Consider the following 15564-nt stretch of genomic DNA (forward strand, 5'->3'; position numbering starts at 1 on the left):
GAGAGACCACAGACGTAATGACAGATTTAACCGATTTTAATATCTTGATTGTCAGAACGCACACACCAGATAATTCAGTCAAGGTGCACGCACTTGGCATTTTACACTGAACAATTTCAGGGTGGAGATTTCAGGGATCTGGCATCTACAACTGAAACACAACTTCAGAACAAAAAAAAAAACATTCATGGAGGTGGACTGTCAGCATCAGATGGTTGCTGTTGTGTGTGCAATAGAGAGTTGAAGACATGCCCCTTCCGGTGGACCACCATGAGACCTTATTCCAGAAAAAAATATGTAGGTACGTTTGTGAATGTAGAGGGTAAAACTTTTGATCTCATCTGAATTGTGTCGTATATTACACATATGATGGTTGTCATAATATGAATCAAGTATAAGACTGTGAAAGCGTCTAACTGGGAAGACTACATAACTAACAATTGCGTAAGTGACGTCATCTGGTTTAACACTGACCAATACCCATAACCAAAACCTTGTAGAGCCAGTCCCACATATTAGCTGGCTCACAGATCTGACTAACTCTCCTTTCGTATAACTGCAGCTGTCAATTTGACCTTAATAATAATACTAATAAAAAAATTGTAAGGCTTTTTCTGTGCCAAGGCGACATCCCTGTTGGTGTTGATGTAAATATTGTGTGAGACGATGTAATTGTTTTACACAAAACTAAGTGGTGATCAACACTTTTGTCTCTCCCCATTTACTACTGTACAAATGTTTTCAGAAATAAGTCCCATGTCCATTAAGTCACATGCATATTGTTCTACAAGCTTGTCTATTATGCACCTGGGTCAGAAGTCCTCTTCTCGTTATGATTCTGTTCAAAAGAAGTATGCAATATCAAGTTGGTGACACTTCCCTGCAGGTTTCTGCTCCATAATCCAGTGCTGTTCCTTTCAGTGGTGTCACAATAACAACCCTAACCCTAGTGGATATATAGACAGATTGTACATTTCATCTTCTCAATAACCTACTTTTGAGAAACATTGTTGGGAAAATAACGTTTTGTAAAAGTAGCTTATTTTGTTATAGAAAACCTTGCAACGCTAGTATCTTCAACTGTACAGGAATATGAGTTGTGGAGACTTCGATCAAGTAGGTTACATTAAGGTTTTGTCTGTAAAATCCAATCACACCACTGGAACATAATCTAATGCTCTAATGCTCAATCCTGCCTTCAATCTGGAACACCTGAAACACCAGGCGAACCGGGCCACAACCTTTTCTCCTCTAGTGTGGGACCAGCATAAAAGGATGAGGTCTGTTCAGAACTGTCTTTATTGATGCTGCTCACAACGTGGATACAGAAACAAGACATGTTTATTGGCAGTTAAATAATATGGATGTGCTAAATAAATCATCAGGAAAATGTCTCTCATCTAAAGTATTTAATGATCTAAGCAACTGATGGTAGCCCTGTCTTATGTTGTAAAGGTAGCATCCATCTTATTAGATCTTGTACAGCGACAGAGAAAATGTTGGAGGGAGTAACTCAAACTGTCAGCAATACTCTCAGAATTTCCTTTACATACACAATCCAGTCTGAAATATGCTAAAAAGGAAAAACTGAATGAGTAATATTATTGCTGATTGCGGCACTTATTTTGTCAATGAGCCAATTAGAGTATGTGGCTGCTTTAAAATGTGTTGGATGATGATCAGCACCAGGGAACTGGAAAGCTCCCCCACAGCGAGCAAGGCTGCGCTTTATTTTAGGGTTTGGTGGGTTTACTGTTAACGGTGGAGAGAATGAGTGTAGTTACTTCGCTGTACTGTACAAGAGCTTTGAATTAACTGCAAGCAAACCGATGGACCTGCTCAATACATTGATAGGTCCACGTTGCTGTGAATGGTGAAATAAATATGCCCAGGTACTCTGTGTTGTGGCTTGTTGCTTTGCACCCTGAGGCCAGAGTCACTGCCGCAAAGACAGCGAGGCCCCTCAACTTCACCCTGCAACAGAGCGGATTATGTGTTAAATGTCACCAGTTTCCTCTGCATTATCCTGGACATGTGAAGAGAACTGGATACCCACCATCATTACGATAAAGGCTGCTCACATAGTGGCACGCCACTGAGAGTTTCCCATTTTTGGACCGATTTCACACATACATGAGGGTTAGGGCTGCTACCAGCAGATGTTTTCATTATTGATTATTCTGCCAATTATATTTATTTTTTTGAAGTGTTTTGTCAGTACAATACGCCAAACGTTAAGTCTTATGTTGAAGTTGAAATGATAAATTAAGTTTATATAGATCTTTTCAAATTAATTCTCTGTTTATTGTGTCCTTTATTTGACTGAGCACTCTCATTTACAGCACACGAATGGCACAAATATAATGTACCGATTCAAGACTTTGTAATTTATGGACGTAGTGTCTCAAACTATAAAACACTGTAGTCATTTCTGTATTAATGAACTTTGGCGGACAAGAAGGTTATAAGATCAAGTGAAGAAATGAAACAGATGCAATTTTTTTAAATTTTTGAGGAAATATTCATTTTAAGATTTAAAAAATATTTTTTCTTTTAGTGTTTTGTCCTTAACCACTGCACTTTCTTGAATTAAAAAAATCACCAGGCACATATGGAGAGTGTCTTTTATGTGTAAAAAAAATCTCTCCACTGGTGTCTCAGCCTCTGCGTGCTCCGTGTCCTTTCACCGAGCTTTAATGTGCCTATTCTACTGCTCACTTGGAAATGGTAAACTTGAGGACAGAATGGTTCATGTGAAATTAAGTGCGGGTGTGAATTACAGTGCAATTATCTTGTAGCTCTTTGCGTATGGGAGTTTTTTGATTAAAGTGTGCAAGAGAGGAATAATTTACATACGTGTGCAAGATAAGATGGATCTTCCCAACTCACAGCAATCTGAAAACCTCAGTGAAGTTAATTAGACTCATACAAACACATGGTGGACTCCAGTGTGACTTATGTTTCCTTCTCTTACAGGAATCTGTTGGATCGAGACACTTTCTCCAAATCGGATCCATGTAAGTTCTCAGCTTTTTTTACGATGCTAATTGCAGCTTAGCTTTCAGTAGCTCAGAATATGGTTCATTGACGCCCTTTCGAAAAGCTTTACTTTTTACTTTTGCTGTGCTTAACTTTGATTCAGGTTACTCTGCTTTTTCAAAGTGTTCCTTCAATAACTGCATATCATTTGCACAGTAATGTGACAACCTTTCTTCACTGAGAGCTACAGAAAGTACCTTAATGCATGCAGGGTATAAACGCCAGCCTTTGAATACAAATGGGTATCTTTTGGTGAGACACATGGGATACCGCCATGAAGGCATTTTCTTTGATACTCCCCGAAGGATAGAGGATAGCAGAAACATTTAACATAATAGGGAGGAGGTTCAAGCCCTTTGTCTAAATAAGCTTCCGGGGAAATATCACACTCGTCCTGTTTTGTATTTGCCTGAAGATGAACCTTTGTGATGTATGAAAGGTCACGTCGTGTTCGCCAGCCTCAAGCTTTATTTAAAGTCGCAAAATCAAATAGGAATCAGGAGAATCCCAGCGTTCAGAAAATTGGAATTTGATTGCACAGTTTAAATATAGCTCAAGGAGCCTCCAATCCTGCATCACAGCTTTTGTTCTTTGCATGTGGACATCATACGCTGAATGTAATGCAGCACGGCATCATCAAGCTTGGCACTTCATCATGCTGTCAAGGCGTGGCAGGATAATTAATGATGAATGTCAGCAAAGAAGGAGCAAAACAAACAACCCTTTGAAGAAGCAGGATGCCTGATTGAGATTGTTAAGTGACAATGTTTTCCCTTCTCTCTCCTCAGTGGTCGTGTTGTACACGCAGGGCGTGGAGTCCAAACAGTGGAGAGAGGTAAGAGATCACAGCTGTCCCTCTGTCAACACAAGTCAATCAGCACGTCTCCCCTCCATATGACAGCCTGCTCTCTGTTTATAACACCCGCCCTCCCCTTCTCTCTCTCTCTTTCTCTCGGTAAATGCTGTGAGTGCCAATCATTTGCAATTGATTGATCCTGCGAATGTCCATGTGCTGTTCAGCACTGTGTTAGCCATGACTGATTGGCTGATTAAGGTGACAGTGTCTCGTATCGATAAAGATTTGCCTCTGCGTCAGAGTCCCCCATAGCTGTTGCTTAATTAGACAAGAGAGACAGATAAAGTGAGCAGAGCTTGAAGAAAGACAGAGGCTCCTTTTGGGTTTCTTATTCCTACCTGTAAACTCAGTCGATGGACACAGAGAGAAATGGAGACTTTAAGTGCACCTGAAAGGAGAATGTTTGATATTTCAGGATGTTCTTACACTCTGATATTCCTTTTGTCCAGGGAAGCCCAACCGTTCTTTGCAAACATGAAAAACTTTTTCAGAAGCTAAAAGCCAGCCAAGTCAGATATCCAACGTAATCAATACTGTACATGCGGCCTAACAGAAAGACAAATACCTTTCACACTCAAATCCTTTTTGATTGAATAGGATAGCTGTGTTTATCGACTCCACAGAGACCCTGGTGTCAAACTGCTGCACAGTGCTGTGACACAACAGATGTAAGCGTTGGAAACACTCACCACAAAGATTTGAACGTTTCAGTTTTAATAGTTTTTTGGTAGCTATGAAAGGCAGGAGGGTTGGAGAAAGGTTTAAGCATAACGGCACAGGATGATCATATGAGTTTCATCATCGATCGGAGACTAAATCTCACGTTTACATGGCAAAGCTGCACACACTAATGTTTGAACTTCTGTTTTTGTGAGGACCATCACTGACACAAAGTACTGCCTAATATAACCAGAACCGTAGCCTTTACTTCAGATTTTATTCCAACCCTAACCCTAAATCCAAGTCTTAAAGGGATGATTTTGGCATTTTGGGAAATACTTGCCAAGAGTGAGATAAGAATATCAATACCACTTTCATGTCTGTACCTGAAATATGAAGCTACAGCCAGGAGATGATGTGCTTAGCTGAGCATAAAGACTAAAAGCAGGGGTGAAACAGCTAGCCAGACTCTGCTCAGCGTCACCTCTAAAGCTCACTAAACACATTGCTAAAACTGAATTGTAACAACAAAAAGTCAACAAGTTTCGTGTGACCATTTCTTGGCCAGCAGAGTAACTTCTTGCAGTGTCTGCAGGTCGTCTGCCAACTGCTCAGTGACGACAACACTCCAGCGTGTTATCGATCTCCTTGTCTAATTCTCGACAGAAAAGCAGATTAGCGTATTTGTCAAACTGTTGCTTTAACCTCAGACAACCCTTAGAAGACATGAGGACAGGGTGAGATGTCCTCGCACTCAAGGTTTGAATCTCAAAGAACCGGTGCTTTTAATCTTTGTAGCTCATCTTGAGAATTGCGGTCCACTACCAAAATGTTTTGTGTGTTCATTGTATTTAAATGTATTTGGGGTCATCTGTTCGTCTCCATGGGGATCACTGTCATTTCTATCAACCTGACTGTGTGATGCATTTCCCTGTGGCGACAATTAACATGAATGATTGACTGAATGATGGACTGGTTGGATGTTTGATCAATTGTTTAACTGATTTGATGCTTAGAGGGGAACTTTGGATCAAAACCCTCACCCTAACCCTTTTCTCCCCCAAGTGTGTAAGTGACTAATGTGGGACAACAATTTTTGATCTTGGTCCAGTATTGAGTAAGAAGCGCTGAAGCAGACAGGCGAAAAACAGTCTGCAGCGTAAATCCTTCAGGGCACTGTCAGTGTACGTTTGTTTGGTTTTTGGGCACTGACAGCCTCAGCTTGTTATCCTGTGTCTTTGCAATGTTTTTACAGATAAAAAAAAAAAGATAAATGTTTTAACCTTTAGCTTGATTCATTCTCCTCTTTGGCCTGTTTTTATCAATCGAAGGTAGTCTAGCGGGTATTTTTTTTCTGGTACGGTTCAGAAATGCACAAACCTGAACCGCAGTTTTTTTTTTTTTTATCTTAAGATAACTCTAAGCTACACTTCCTACTATTCCCAGCGCTGCACTCTTACACTCTATCATTCATGTTTCCACTGATCTCTTCCTGCAACACCTTCACATTGACTTCAGATTGAGACTTTTTTCCTTGAGTGAGACTTGGTTATACACATTAACACATACAACGGATCGAACCAAATTTAAAAAAGAAAAAGAAAAACGTTTTATAGGGATCCTTTCTAAGATGCTGTCAGACACCTTAATGATCTGAGCCTGTCAGAGGCAAAAACAAGCACTTTAGTGAGACTTACACTGAAGCTGTGCAATCATGCTTGAGAAATGCCAGACTTAACCTTTAACTCTGTGAGCTGAGTATAAAGGGGAAAAAATGCAACTGGTTGAGAAATGAATTCACTGCTATACTTGAAAATCTTTTCGCAGTGGTAATCACTCAGAGCAAAGCTCGGTGACAGCCTGTCTTTTGGTGCACGTCTTACAAGACAAGTCACCTGGCCTTCACCCACAGAGAAAGCCAATCTTGGTGCTGGTAGCAGCACAGTAATATTCAGTTGAGTCAGACAGTACATTTACTGATTTATATGCAAATGGTGACAAACATTAACTTCGGTATTCAGGCTGGAAGAGCCTCCTACACCTGTCACCTCTGCTTACACCGCCCTACCTCCAGCTTACAAAATGTGGGTGCAGCCTGAGTGTGTCTCCCTGACAGAGATATGGGACTCTGCTTTCAGTGGAGACGACAGCTGGCTTTGTGAGCAGCAGACTCAAGCTGTCCCGTATTGATAAAGCTAAGCGCCTCGTTTTCCCCTCGGTCATGTAATGTATTTTTGTTCTCCGGAGACTAGATATGGTTGGCTGGAGCACCTTTAACCATGCCACCAACCGTCTGTAATCCACTTATTCTTCTGTGGGACAAACTCCCCACTTTGGCTCCTTCGCAATCAAGAGAGGAGTATGCAAACAAATACTTATGGATATATTGGACGCCTTCAACAGCTTCACTTGACACCTGTGCCCCCTTGACTAATTTTTGTCAGCATCTGCAGTTGAGTATATGTAAATATTGTAGCTGCAGCCCAACAGTGTGTTACCACATGGCTTTAAAGTCTTCATCGTCAACTCCCTCGTGTATAATTACTTCTAGTGTGTGACAGGTTCTCCTCTTTCTACCGCTTTCACCTAATTGAGCACCTGACACAATATAACCTCCCCAAATTCAAGCAAAGCCTGGTTTTTCCACTTCCTAGACATTAATCTTTTTGCTGAGATGAATTGTCTGACATTGCAGCTCATAATTAATCCTAGTAAGGCTTATTGAAGAGGAAGTACATGACGCAAGAGCCTAGATATATCCAGGTTCGTTTGGCAGTGGGGGCGGGGGATAGATAATTCTATTGATTTGCATCTCTGGCTTTACCGACTGTGTACTTGCTAAGGTAGGAATAATGTGCGGATTGGGAGATCTGTTATTTCCTCGGGTGGCTGTTCTTTGCTCTGGCGCTGATTTGTCCTTTGTTAAGTTTTGCCTGAGACCAAATTGAATATGATATCAGCCCCCCGCTGCCACATTCAGCTCCTGTCACAGGAACAGGCTCCTGAGCTTTCACCTCCTTTTGCATGCTGGAAGGGAGCTCTCCATATTTTCTGACAGGGTATGAAGAGGAAGAGCGAGAGGAGAGGTGGTGCCACACAGCAGTTAAATTTTCATAGGCTTAGGCTCACTTTTACGTGTGATGGCAGGTTCCGCTTCAGCAGAGCCACTCTCAGACTGTCATGTGTTACACACTATTCAGCTCGACTGTGTCTGCATTAGCAGCGGCAGCATCTGTCTGTTAAAAAGATTCCGCTGCTGTAATGTTGCTCACTGGCTATTCACACCTGGCATTAACATGCATCTCAAGAGACCACATATGATCAGATCTCACTTTCCCGCTCGATATGCAGATATATACCTACATCACTGGGACACATGGACCCAATGACTTTTTTACACAAAGAAGGAATTTTCACATATAACAACTGCTGACTTTAAACGAAGGCTCAAATAATTCAGAATTTGTCATAGACGACGTTTCATAAAGTTTTTCCTTAGTCGCTGATTTGGAAGATGAATTCATTTTTAGGTAATTTTATACCCAGCAAGTCAAGCGTTTTAAGAATGAACTAACTTCTAATAATGTATCCAGGTCTCATTATATATCTAGGTATAAGATACACTTTAGACAAAGAGTAGCAGACAGTCTCCTACAGTGGTACTGCGCCAAAACTAACATGTTCTTAAAGTAAGAAAACATCTTAATGTTTTGCATTGAATGGTGAACTTAGAAAAAGGCATGAAAAACAAAAATTGTGCAGATTTGTCATTTTTGCAAAGTTGATTAAGTTTCTCCTTACTCAACACCTCTCACGTTTTTTCAGGGGAGTCTCGAGATATTATGGTTACTTAGTTCAATGGTGAGATCAGTTGAAACAGATCCCCTCTGATCATTGCGAGGTAAAAGAGCCCAAACACACTTTACAGTGACCCAAATGTAAAGCAGTTACATCAATTGAATGTCGCCCATGACACATTCTTGAACACCCTAATACAAATATGTGGTCTGATGCATACCAGGCTGCCTCCGATTGTGGTCCAAGTTATTGGACCTCAATGCGTCTCAGTTGCATTCACACCTGTGCTCAGAGATGTCCACTTATGTTTGGACCACTCAGGAAAGGATGTCAATGCCAGGTGTGAACGGGTTCTCTTTTTAGCTCCCCTGTTAAGTCCCACTTTGGGTTTTAGCCCTACTGAATGTAATCACAAAGGTGTGAGCCTGTAATCCTGCTGTTTCATCTCCTCATTAAGCCCTAACACCGCTGTTATTAATTCACTGTGTCAGTTTATGGTAACACTCTCTACTGGGGATCTTTTATTTATGCGGCTCAACATCAGTTCTCTGACTTCTGAATTATTCATTTTGGATATAATTAATGTGTGTGTGTGTTTGTGCGCGGTGGGTGCAGCACTTTCTGTGTCTGTTGATTTGTTTATCAGCACATCAACTTATCCGAAGGTCTTGCTCTGTAACACTGGCAAATCCTTTTTTCTGTGCTGGTGGGTTCCCATTTTCTTCTTAACACCAGGGAACAGGAAATAGTTTGCCATCTTCCCATCATCTGTGACAGTTCCCCTGTGTGAAGACAAATATGTGAAAGTCACTGCTCCTCTCCTGTCATCCCCCCGTCCTCAGACCCTTGTTTTGAAGTGGCTCTGAGAACAACGATGGCCTTAATGTGGTATTAATTAAAACAAGCGTAATTGGACTTAATAAAGCGCTTTCCTCAGGCTTGCTCATCCCAGCACAATAAGAAGAAGTGAAGAAGAGATGATGCTGACTTCTGTTAATCAAAACTGATCTTTCCGAAGAGTTCACATGGTTGCTGGGGGAAGACAGAGGGGTTGGGGTGAGGTACTAGAGCTTTAGAATCAGTTTATGTGTTGCATCTCAGGTCTGTGCTCACATCTTTTTCTGTCTGTCTGTCTTTTTGTCTCCTCTCTCTCCCGGTTCTGATCTAGTTTGGGAGAACAGAGGTGATTGACAACACGCTAAACCCTGACTTTGTCAGAAAGTACATCCTGGACTACTTCTTTGAGGAGAAGCAGAACCTGCGCTTCGATGTGTGAGTTATTCTGTTTGAGCCGGTCCACTGTGGACATGCTCAAGGCGCCGCCCTCCTCTCACCCAGTACTCCAATTTTTCATTTTGTTTTCACCACAAGCTCAACACCCTCTCCCTCATTCACTTCCCCATGTCTCTGACTCACTTCCCTTATTCAGAGGAAATATAATTTCCATATATGTTATTCTAATTTAATATTCTAGTTTTATTATTTGTGTTGTTTAAACACACAAAGCACAGTGACATGAAGAGCTGACACAAGAGTCGTCGTCTTTGTCAGAATCACTAATGTATGTCTTAAAATGTTCATGTCTTACATTTTATAATTTGTAGGTGAATGAGCTTCTTCCTTCCACATACCGCAAATGTATTTTTGAAACATTATATTTTTCAGTATATGTCTATTGTTCTGTCAGGGAGCTCCTCTCTTCCCTCCCTTGTCACCAGCTCATCTCTCTCCTGAGGAATTATTCATCTGTGCCGTGTCTCAGTAGTCATTTGTTGAGGGGAGATTGGTATAAGGCTGATAAATATTTCATGTAAAGTTTTATCCTTAATCTCCATGCTGCTAAGCAAATCAAATGTGTGAAACCAAGTCCAAGAAAACTCTCAAAGGCCCCCGTCCTCCCCTCATTCACTTCCTCCTCTTGAAAAGGCCAAACTACTGAAAGGGTTTGGAGGGTGCAATATCATTTGAGAGATCCTGGCTCATTTTCCTCCTCTCTACTTCCTTGTGGACAACAGATATGCTTCCAAAAACCTGTCCTTTTTCTCCCCCACCTTCAAGCGTGACGTCCCCGGTGAACTATCAGGGGTGGAGCTGCTGGTCTCTGAGGATTTTTAGACACCTAATGAATTAATTTGCTGTGTTATCATGATACGACTGTGGAACAGGAAGGGAGGGAGTGCATCCCCTCACAATTAGTGTTACTCATTTACATCTCTCTTTATCACAGAGGTGGGAGCCCGGGCATACCGCCGGTTTAATTACTTTTACATTAAGTTTGACTGGCAGATGCTCAAAAACTTTCTCTGCATTGGTCGATTGTTTCAGAACGATCCCTCAGGCATAGTGCGGAAATTACATTCATAAACTATAGGAAGACTTCCTTAATTAACTGTCACATTATCGCTTACGCTCTTTTTTTTCCCATTGACCATTCCCTTCTGCTGCCTCACTGACCCAGGTGTGTGATTGAAGGGCAGAAAAAATGTCCAAGCTGCAGCCAGGATTCTTTTATGAGAGTCTGTATTAATGTGTTAGGTATTAGGATGTTTTCTCTCTGTGATTTGTGGCCTCTTTTCGATTTCAGATATGATATTGATTCTAAAAGTCCAGATCTGGCAAAGCATGTAAGTGAAAAACCTGTTTTTATTCCTTTTTTTTTTTTTTTCTGGATCAGGAGTTCGACTATGCGTTTGATCCTAAAATGAGTTCGACTGCATGTTTCCACCATGTAGGTTTTATGCAAACCAAAGTTTATGGCACCTAAATGCTCAAATATATTTTGATACAAAGAGTGAATTGTTGCTTAATCTTGCAAAATGCTGTTTATGTTTTCCTTAATCTCCACCTGCTTCAGTTTTCGTGAAATTATGTATTCTATTCCTGCAGAGCCTCAATAATAATCAAAGTGTCATTTGTATCTAGCACACCCTCATTACCTTGTTATTTAAGATGAGAAATATGGAATTGCACATCATTATCAAAGCTTTTCAACACATTTCCCCGTGTGCTCTGTGGTGCTGTTTGCAATTGAAATTTGCATTTCCAAGACGGCGTACAGTTCTTCAAAACAACACTTTCATATTTATTTAAATGGCGGTTTTGTCTGAAAGGGACAGCTTCTTATTGTAGAACATACATTCAGGTATGCCACTCATTGAGGCGGATGTATGTTTTTTGCTGAAAGCTTTGATAAAATAAACTCCCACTCATACGACACGGACGCATAAAGAATATATTTGCAGCAGCTGGTTTGCATACTACCAAAGTGTTCATCGTTAGTTACGCTTTTGTCACTGTCACGCTTTTATTGTTGTGTTTTGGCACCGCGCTACAAACCAACTGCTCCATGTGTGACACGCTGTGTGCCTCCCCTCCTTCTCTCGCGCTCTTTTACTTTCCCTCTTTTCTTCCTCTGAGACTCTGTGACTCTTCACCCTCTGCTGTTGCCATTCTGCCTATCTGCTCTTTCGCACATCTACTCTTCTTTCTTGCACTTTGTTGATGACAGTCTGGTATTTGAGTTGTGTGCCTTCTGTTCCATGATATGCTCTGTTGTGTCACTGCTGCTGCCCGGTCTCTCTCTCTTCCTCCTCCTCCTCCTCCTCCTCCTTCTCCACCCTGGAAGCCAACCGACTTTAACGTACGTGTCTGCCTCAGACGTCCTTATTCATAACCGTACAATGCTTATAACGATGCTTAACTCCTCACCGACTTTCCTTGTTACCCCCCCGTGGTCCACCTGAACGCCCCCATCTTTTGCCCCAAACCTACGTCTCTCTCCATCCCACTCTCCCCATGGCAGGACTTCCTGGGACAGGTCTACTGCACACTGGGAGAGATTGTGGGCTCACCTGCGAGTCGCCTGGAGAAACCTCTAGGGTAAGTGTTCATTTTACTGTTCTTTGTACAGGACTAAGAAATAAGAGCCTCTAAGAGCTGGGGAGAGGTTTTTCCTTCACGTATTCTCTCAAGGAGACGAATAGAACAAATTTAACTTGGCAAACACGAGTTCCCAGATATTATCAGATAATGAAAACTTAGTACCCCCTTACCGCCTACGCAGACGTGACATGTGTCTCCTGCTGGATTTCACACATTCCAGCAAAGATGAGGGGGTGATGAATATGTCTGCCTTCCAGAGCCATCTGTATCGTACATTACACCGCAAGATTAGACCCGTGTGCTTGGATGGGAATGGGTAATTGAACACGACCGGGGGCTTCCTCAATACAATTACTGTCATTAGGGAGGCGATCTAGCACGGAGAGTGGATTGAAGTCGGCGTCAGACACATGGCGCTATCAGCTCTGCTTCAGCGCAAATTGGGAAATATGAAGCCCTGAAGCCATTGGCACCCACGGATGTGTGTGTGGTTATGTGTGTCTTTTTTGGTGAGAGAGAAGGACGGTCCGACCAACTACAGAGCTTGTGTTTGTGTGTGATGTTGTGAAGTGCGGTGTGTGTGTGCCTCTATGTGAAGTATGAGGTGGTGCTGGCCCCGGCAGTGGGGGGTTTGTGTGAACAACAGAGCTTTGGTGTCGACCACGAACCCTGCCAGGGACTGGTGGCGGTGGATTACAGAGCTCGGTGCCCTTCAGCGCTGAATAAGAGGATGAGCAGGATCAAGAGACAGTGTTCACCAGTATGCTGTAAACTACGCTCCACTCTCCACATCAGAGACAGGCAGGAGGCTCAGCAGCCCCTCAGACATGATGGACAAAGGTATTGATTCTGCAGCTTCAGCGGGGCACCTTGATCTCCGCTGAGACTCTGCACTGATGCAACACCCAATTTAGCTGCAGCAGAGGGCGATGATGATGATACGGTTGCCGTTACAGACCACAGTTTAGTGAACAACCAAAGAATTGAGCCCTTATGTGTTGCTATTAACTCTCCAAACAGCACCTATGTTAGGGTGCAGCAATTCAGAAACACAGGGAAAGTATAGGCTTCTGTTGAGCCTTTGTTCCTGGTGTCATTCAGTTAAAGGGACACTTTTATTCAGCCCTGTCCTTTTTAAATAGCTAAACAGTGTCCATGGGTAATAGAGTTTTCTCCTCCTCATGTGAAAGACGATAGATCAGAAGTTGTTTAATGGCTATGTGCTCCATTTCCTTGTCACGCGCCCGACAGTGACAGTGCCTCTCTGGTCCGGAGCTTTGAGGAAACGTCTCCCGCAGGGACTGAGGAAATCTGTTAGCCATGCTTAAACGAGCCCTCCCAAGGCACACTGCTTCCAATGACCTGCTTAAGAAGCACATCAGCACCCCTTTCCCTATTTTCCACACTTCATCCGTCATTTATTCCCCCTCCTTCCACCCACCAGATTATTATTTTTTTCCTGGCTCGACCCCCTTTCTCTTCATTGTGTTTTCCCTTTCTTTTTGCTCCCACAAACCTCGCCCATCTCCCCTGTTCCGCCTTTGTTTCACTCCCTCCTCCATCCAGCAGACAAAGATGTGCGCTGCTGTGACTGTGAAGACTTTACTAGTCATACGGAAAACATAAATGCAACTCACCTCTAAAACCCTAACCCAAAAATGAAGCTTCACCTCAAAGCCAAATCTTAAGCATGAATTCTTTACTTTTTTAATCGTATTGGGACCAAATGTTTGTCACCAGATAGGTGGTGAGTCCACCTATATCAGAGTTTTTACCATGTACTGTACTGTAAATTTGCTTTTTCAAGCACATTTGGGAGGAAATGTGAATTGTGTATGGATCACCTTCATTGAATGATTGGCTGCACAGACAGTTGGGAAACGAAAAGAAGGGGATGATGCAACAAAGATCCCTGGCTGGTATCACACAAATGGAGACATTGGGGTTAAAGGAAACATTAACTGTTGGGGCATAGACTACAGACATGACAGCTTGACTATAACCAAAAATAGCACTTAGTCCGGGATGTTTCAATTGGGTAGATGTCAAAGACATTAGCAAAGCAATACAGTTTTCTTCGCGGAGGTGACTGTTGTTGGTAGCATGATGTCACGGTGATACAGTCTGTTGATTAATAAACATATAGTCCTTGCAGCATTACATTACCTTCCATATGTACAGACCATGGCAATATAAAGGATCTGCATATAAATTGAGTTTTAGGAAGATAGGTTGACTCAGATTCATTCCCTAGTCTTTCCTCAACAGTAACCATCGCTGCATGGTTAATCCCAAACTTTTCCCTTACTTGACTTTCATTTTAACGAAATAAATATTTTGCTTAGTGAGGACTGAGTTTTGGCGTGATTATTCATCATGTTGTGGGATTTCTTGTCCTCACGTAGTAATGAATACATTTTGCACATACCCACACAAACACGCAGAAACACAACCTGCTACTCACGCTTGGTTCAATATCTTACCTCAATCATTTCTGAAGAGCTGTGCACATGGGGACAAGCGTAATGTTCTGTGATTTGCCTCTGAGAAAAATGTCCACAAACTTATTTATCTTGAGGAAAATAACAAGTCAGATGAGATGCATGGCTTTTCCAACATGCCTTTATTAAGACAGAAACATATGCCAGCTGAGGAATGTGAGCTTTGGAGCACTGAAGTGACACAGTTGTACAAATCCCTCTCTGCTTATAATCTGCTTTTAATGAGAGGCATGTATCAAAGTAATTGGTTGCAGAGGAAATGTAAAGCTAAATGATTGACTGATGCAGAACGGCACCTTTTCCTGAAAAACATACAGCTCTCGTGGCTGTAATTATCTGTATAGCCTGTGGGAAGGAATCATGTATGTATAGGTAACATGATAATAGAGTTCATTATATAAATGGCGGTAACCTTTTTCTGTTGGTATGGTAAATTGTACCACACACTGAAGCATATGAATGCAGTGCAACATTAGCATGTTAAACACATCAACCCACTTCCAGGCAGGAAATGAACCATAAAAAAACTACAATGACTGTCGTGGGTGTTGTGGTTGTACCCATGGGAGCCAAGGGAGGAATGGGGTTTGTACAAATATAGAATAATATATATAGAAATCATGTATGTTTAATGAATTTTGAGCCAGAGCACCCATCAAAGATTCATCTGAACTGTGTCCCTCTGGGTGGACCTTAGCCATCATCAAAAGGTATAATATTGACACTCAGTTATCTCCATGTGAATTGAGGAAATGCATATAGGTAAATATTTACTACGGTAAAAAACTAAAGTAAACACCTTCTAGTGCACTTCTAACGTAAAGCTAA

General features: G+C 41.9%; 1 protein-coding gene across 2 annotated transcripts in view; it reads left to right on the forward strand.

The window, feature by feature from the left end:
* Positions 1-15564, forward strand: part of cpne5a (copine Va) — a 79831-nt gene that overhangs the window by 11136 nt on the left and 53131 nt on the right. The window contains exons 2-7 of one of the 2 annotated variants that reach the window (XM_030423222.1): positions 2977-3017; positions 3828-3874; positions 9522-9625; positions 10938-10977; positions 11979-11993; positions 12156-12232. In XM_030423222.1, the coding sequence (XP_030279082.1) occupies positions 2977-3017; positions 3828-3874; positions 9522-9625; positions 10938-10977; positions 11979-11993; positions 12156-12232 (324 nt within the window). The remainder of the gene's footprint in view (positions 1-2976; positions 3018-3827; positions 3875-9521; positions 9626-10937; positions 10978-11978; positions 11994-12155; positions 12233-15564) is intronic. The other variant, XM_030423223.1, reaches the window with a different exon arrangement.

This window comes from Sparus aurata, chromosome 7 (genome assembly GCF_900880675.1).
Source record: "Sparus aurata chromosome 7, fSpaAur1.1, whole genome shotgun sequence".
Classification (NCBI taxonomy): Eukaryota; Metazoa; Chordata; class Actinopteri; order Spariformes; family Sparidae; genus Sparus; species Sparus aurata.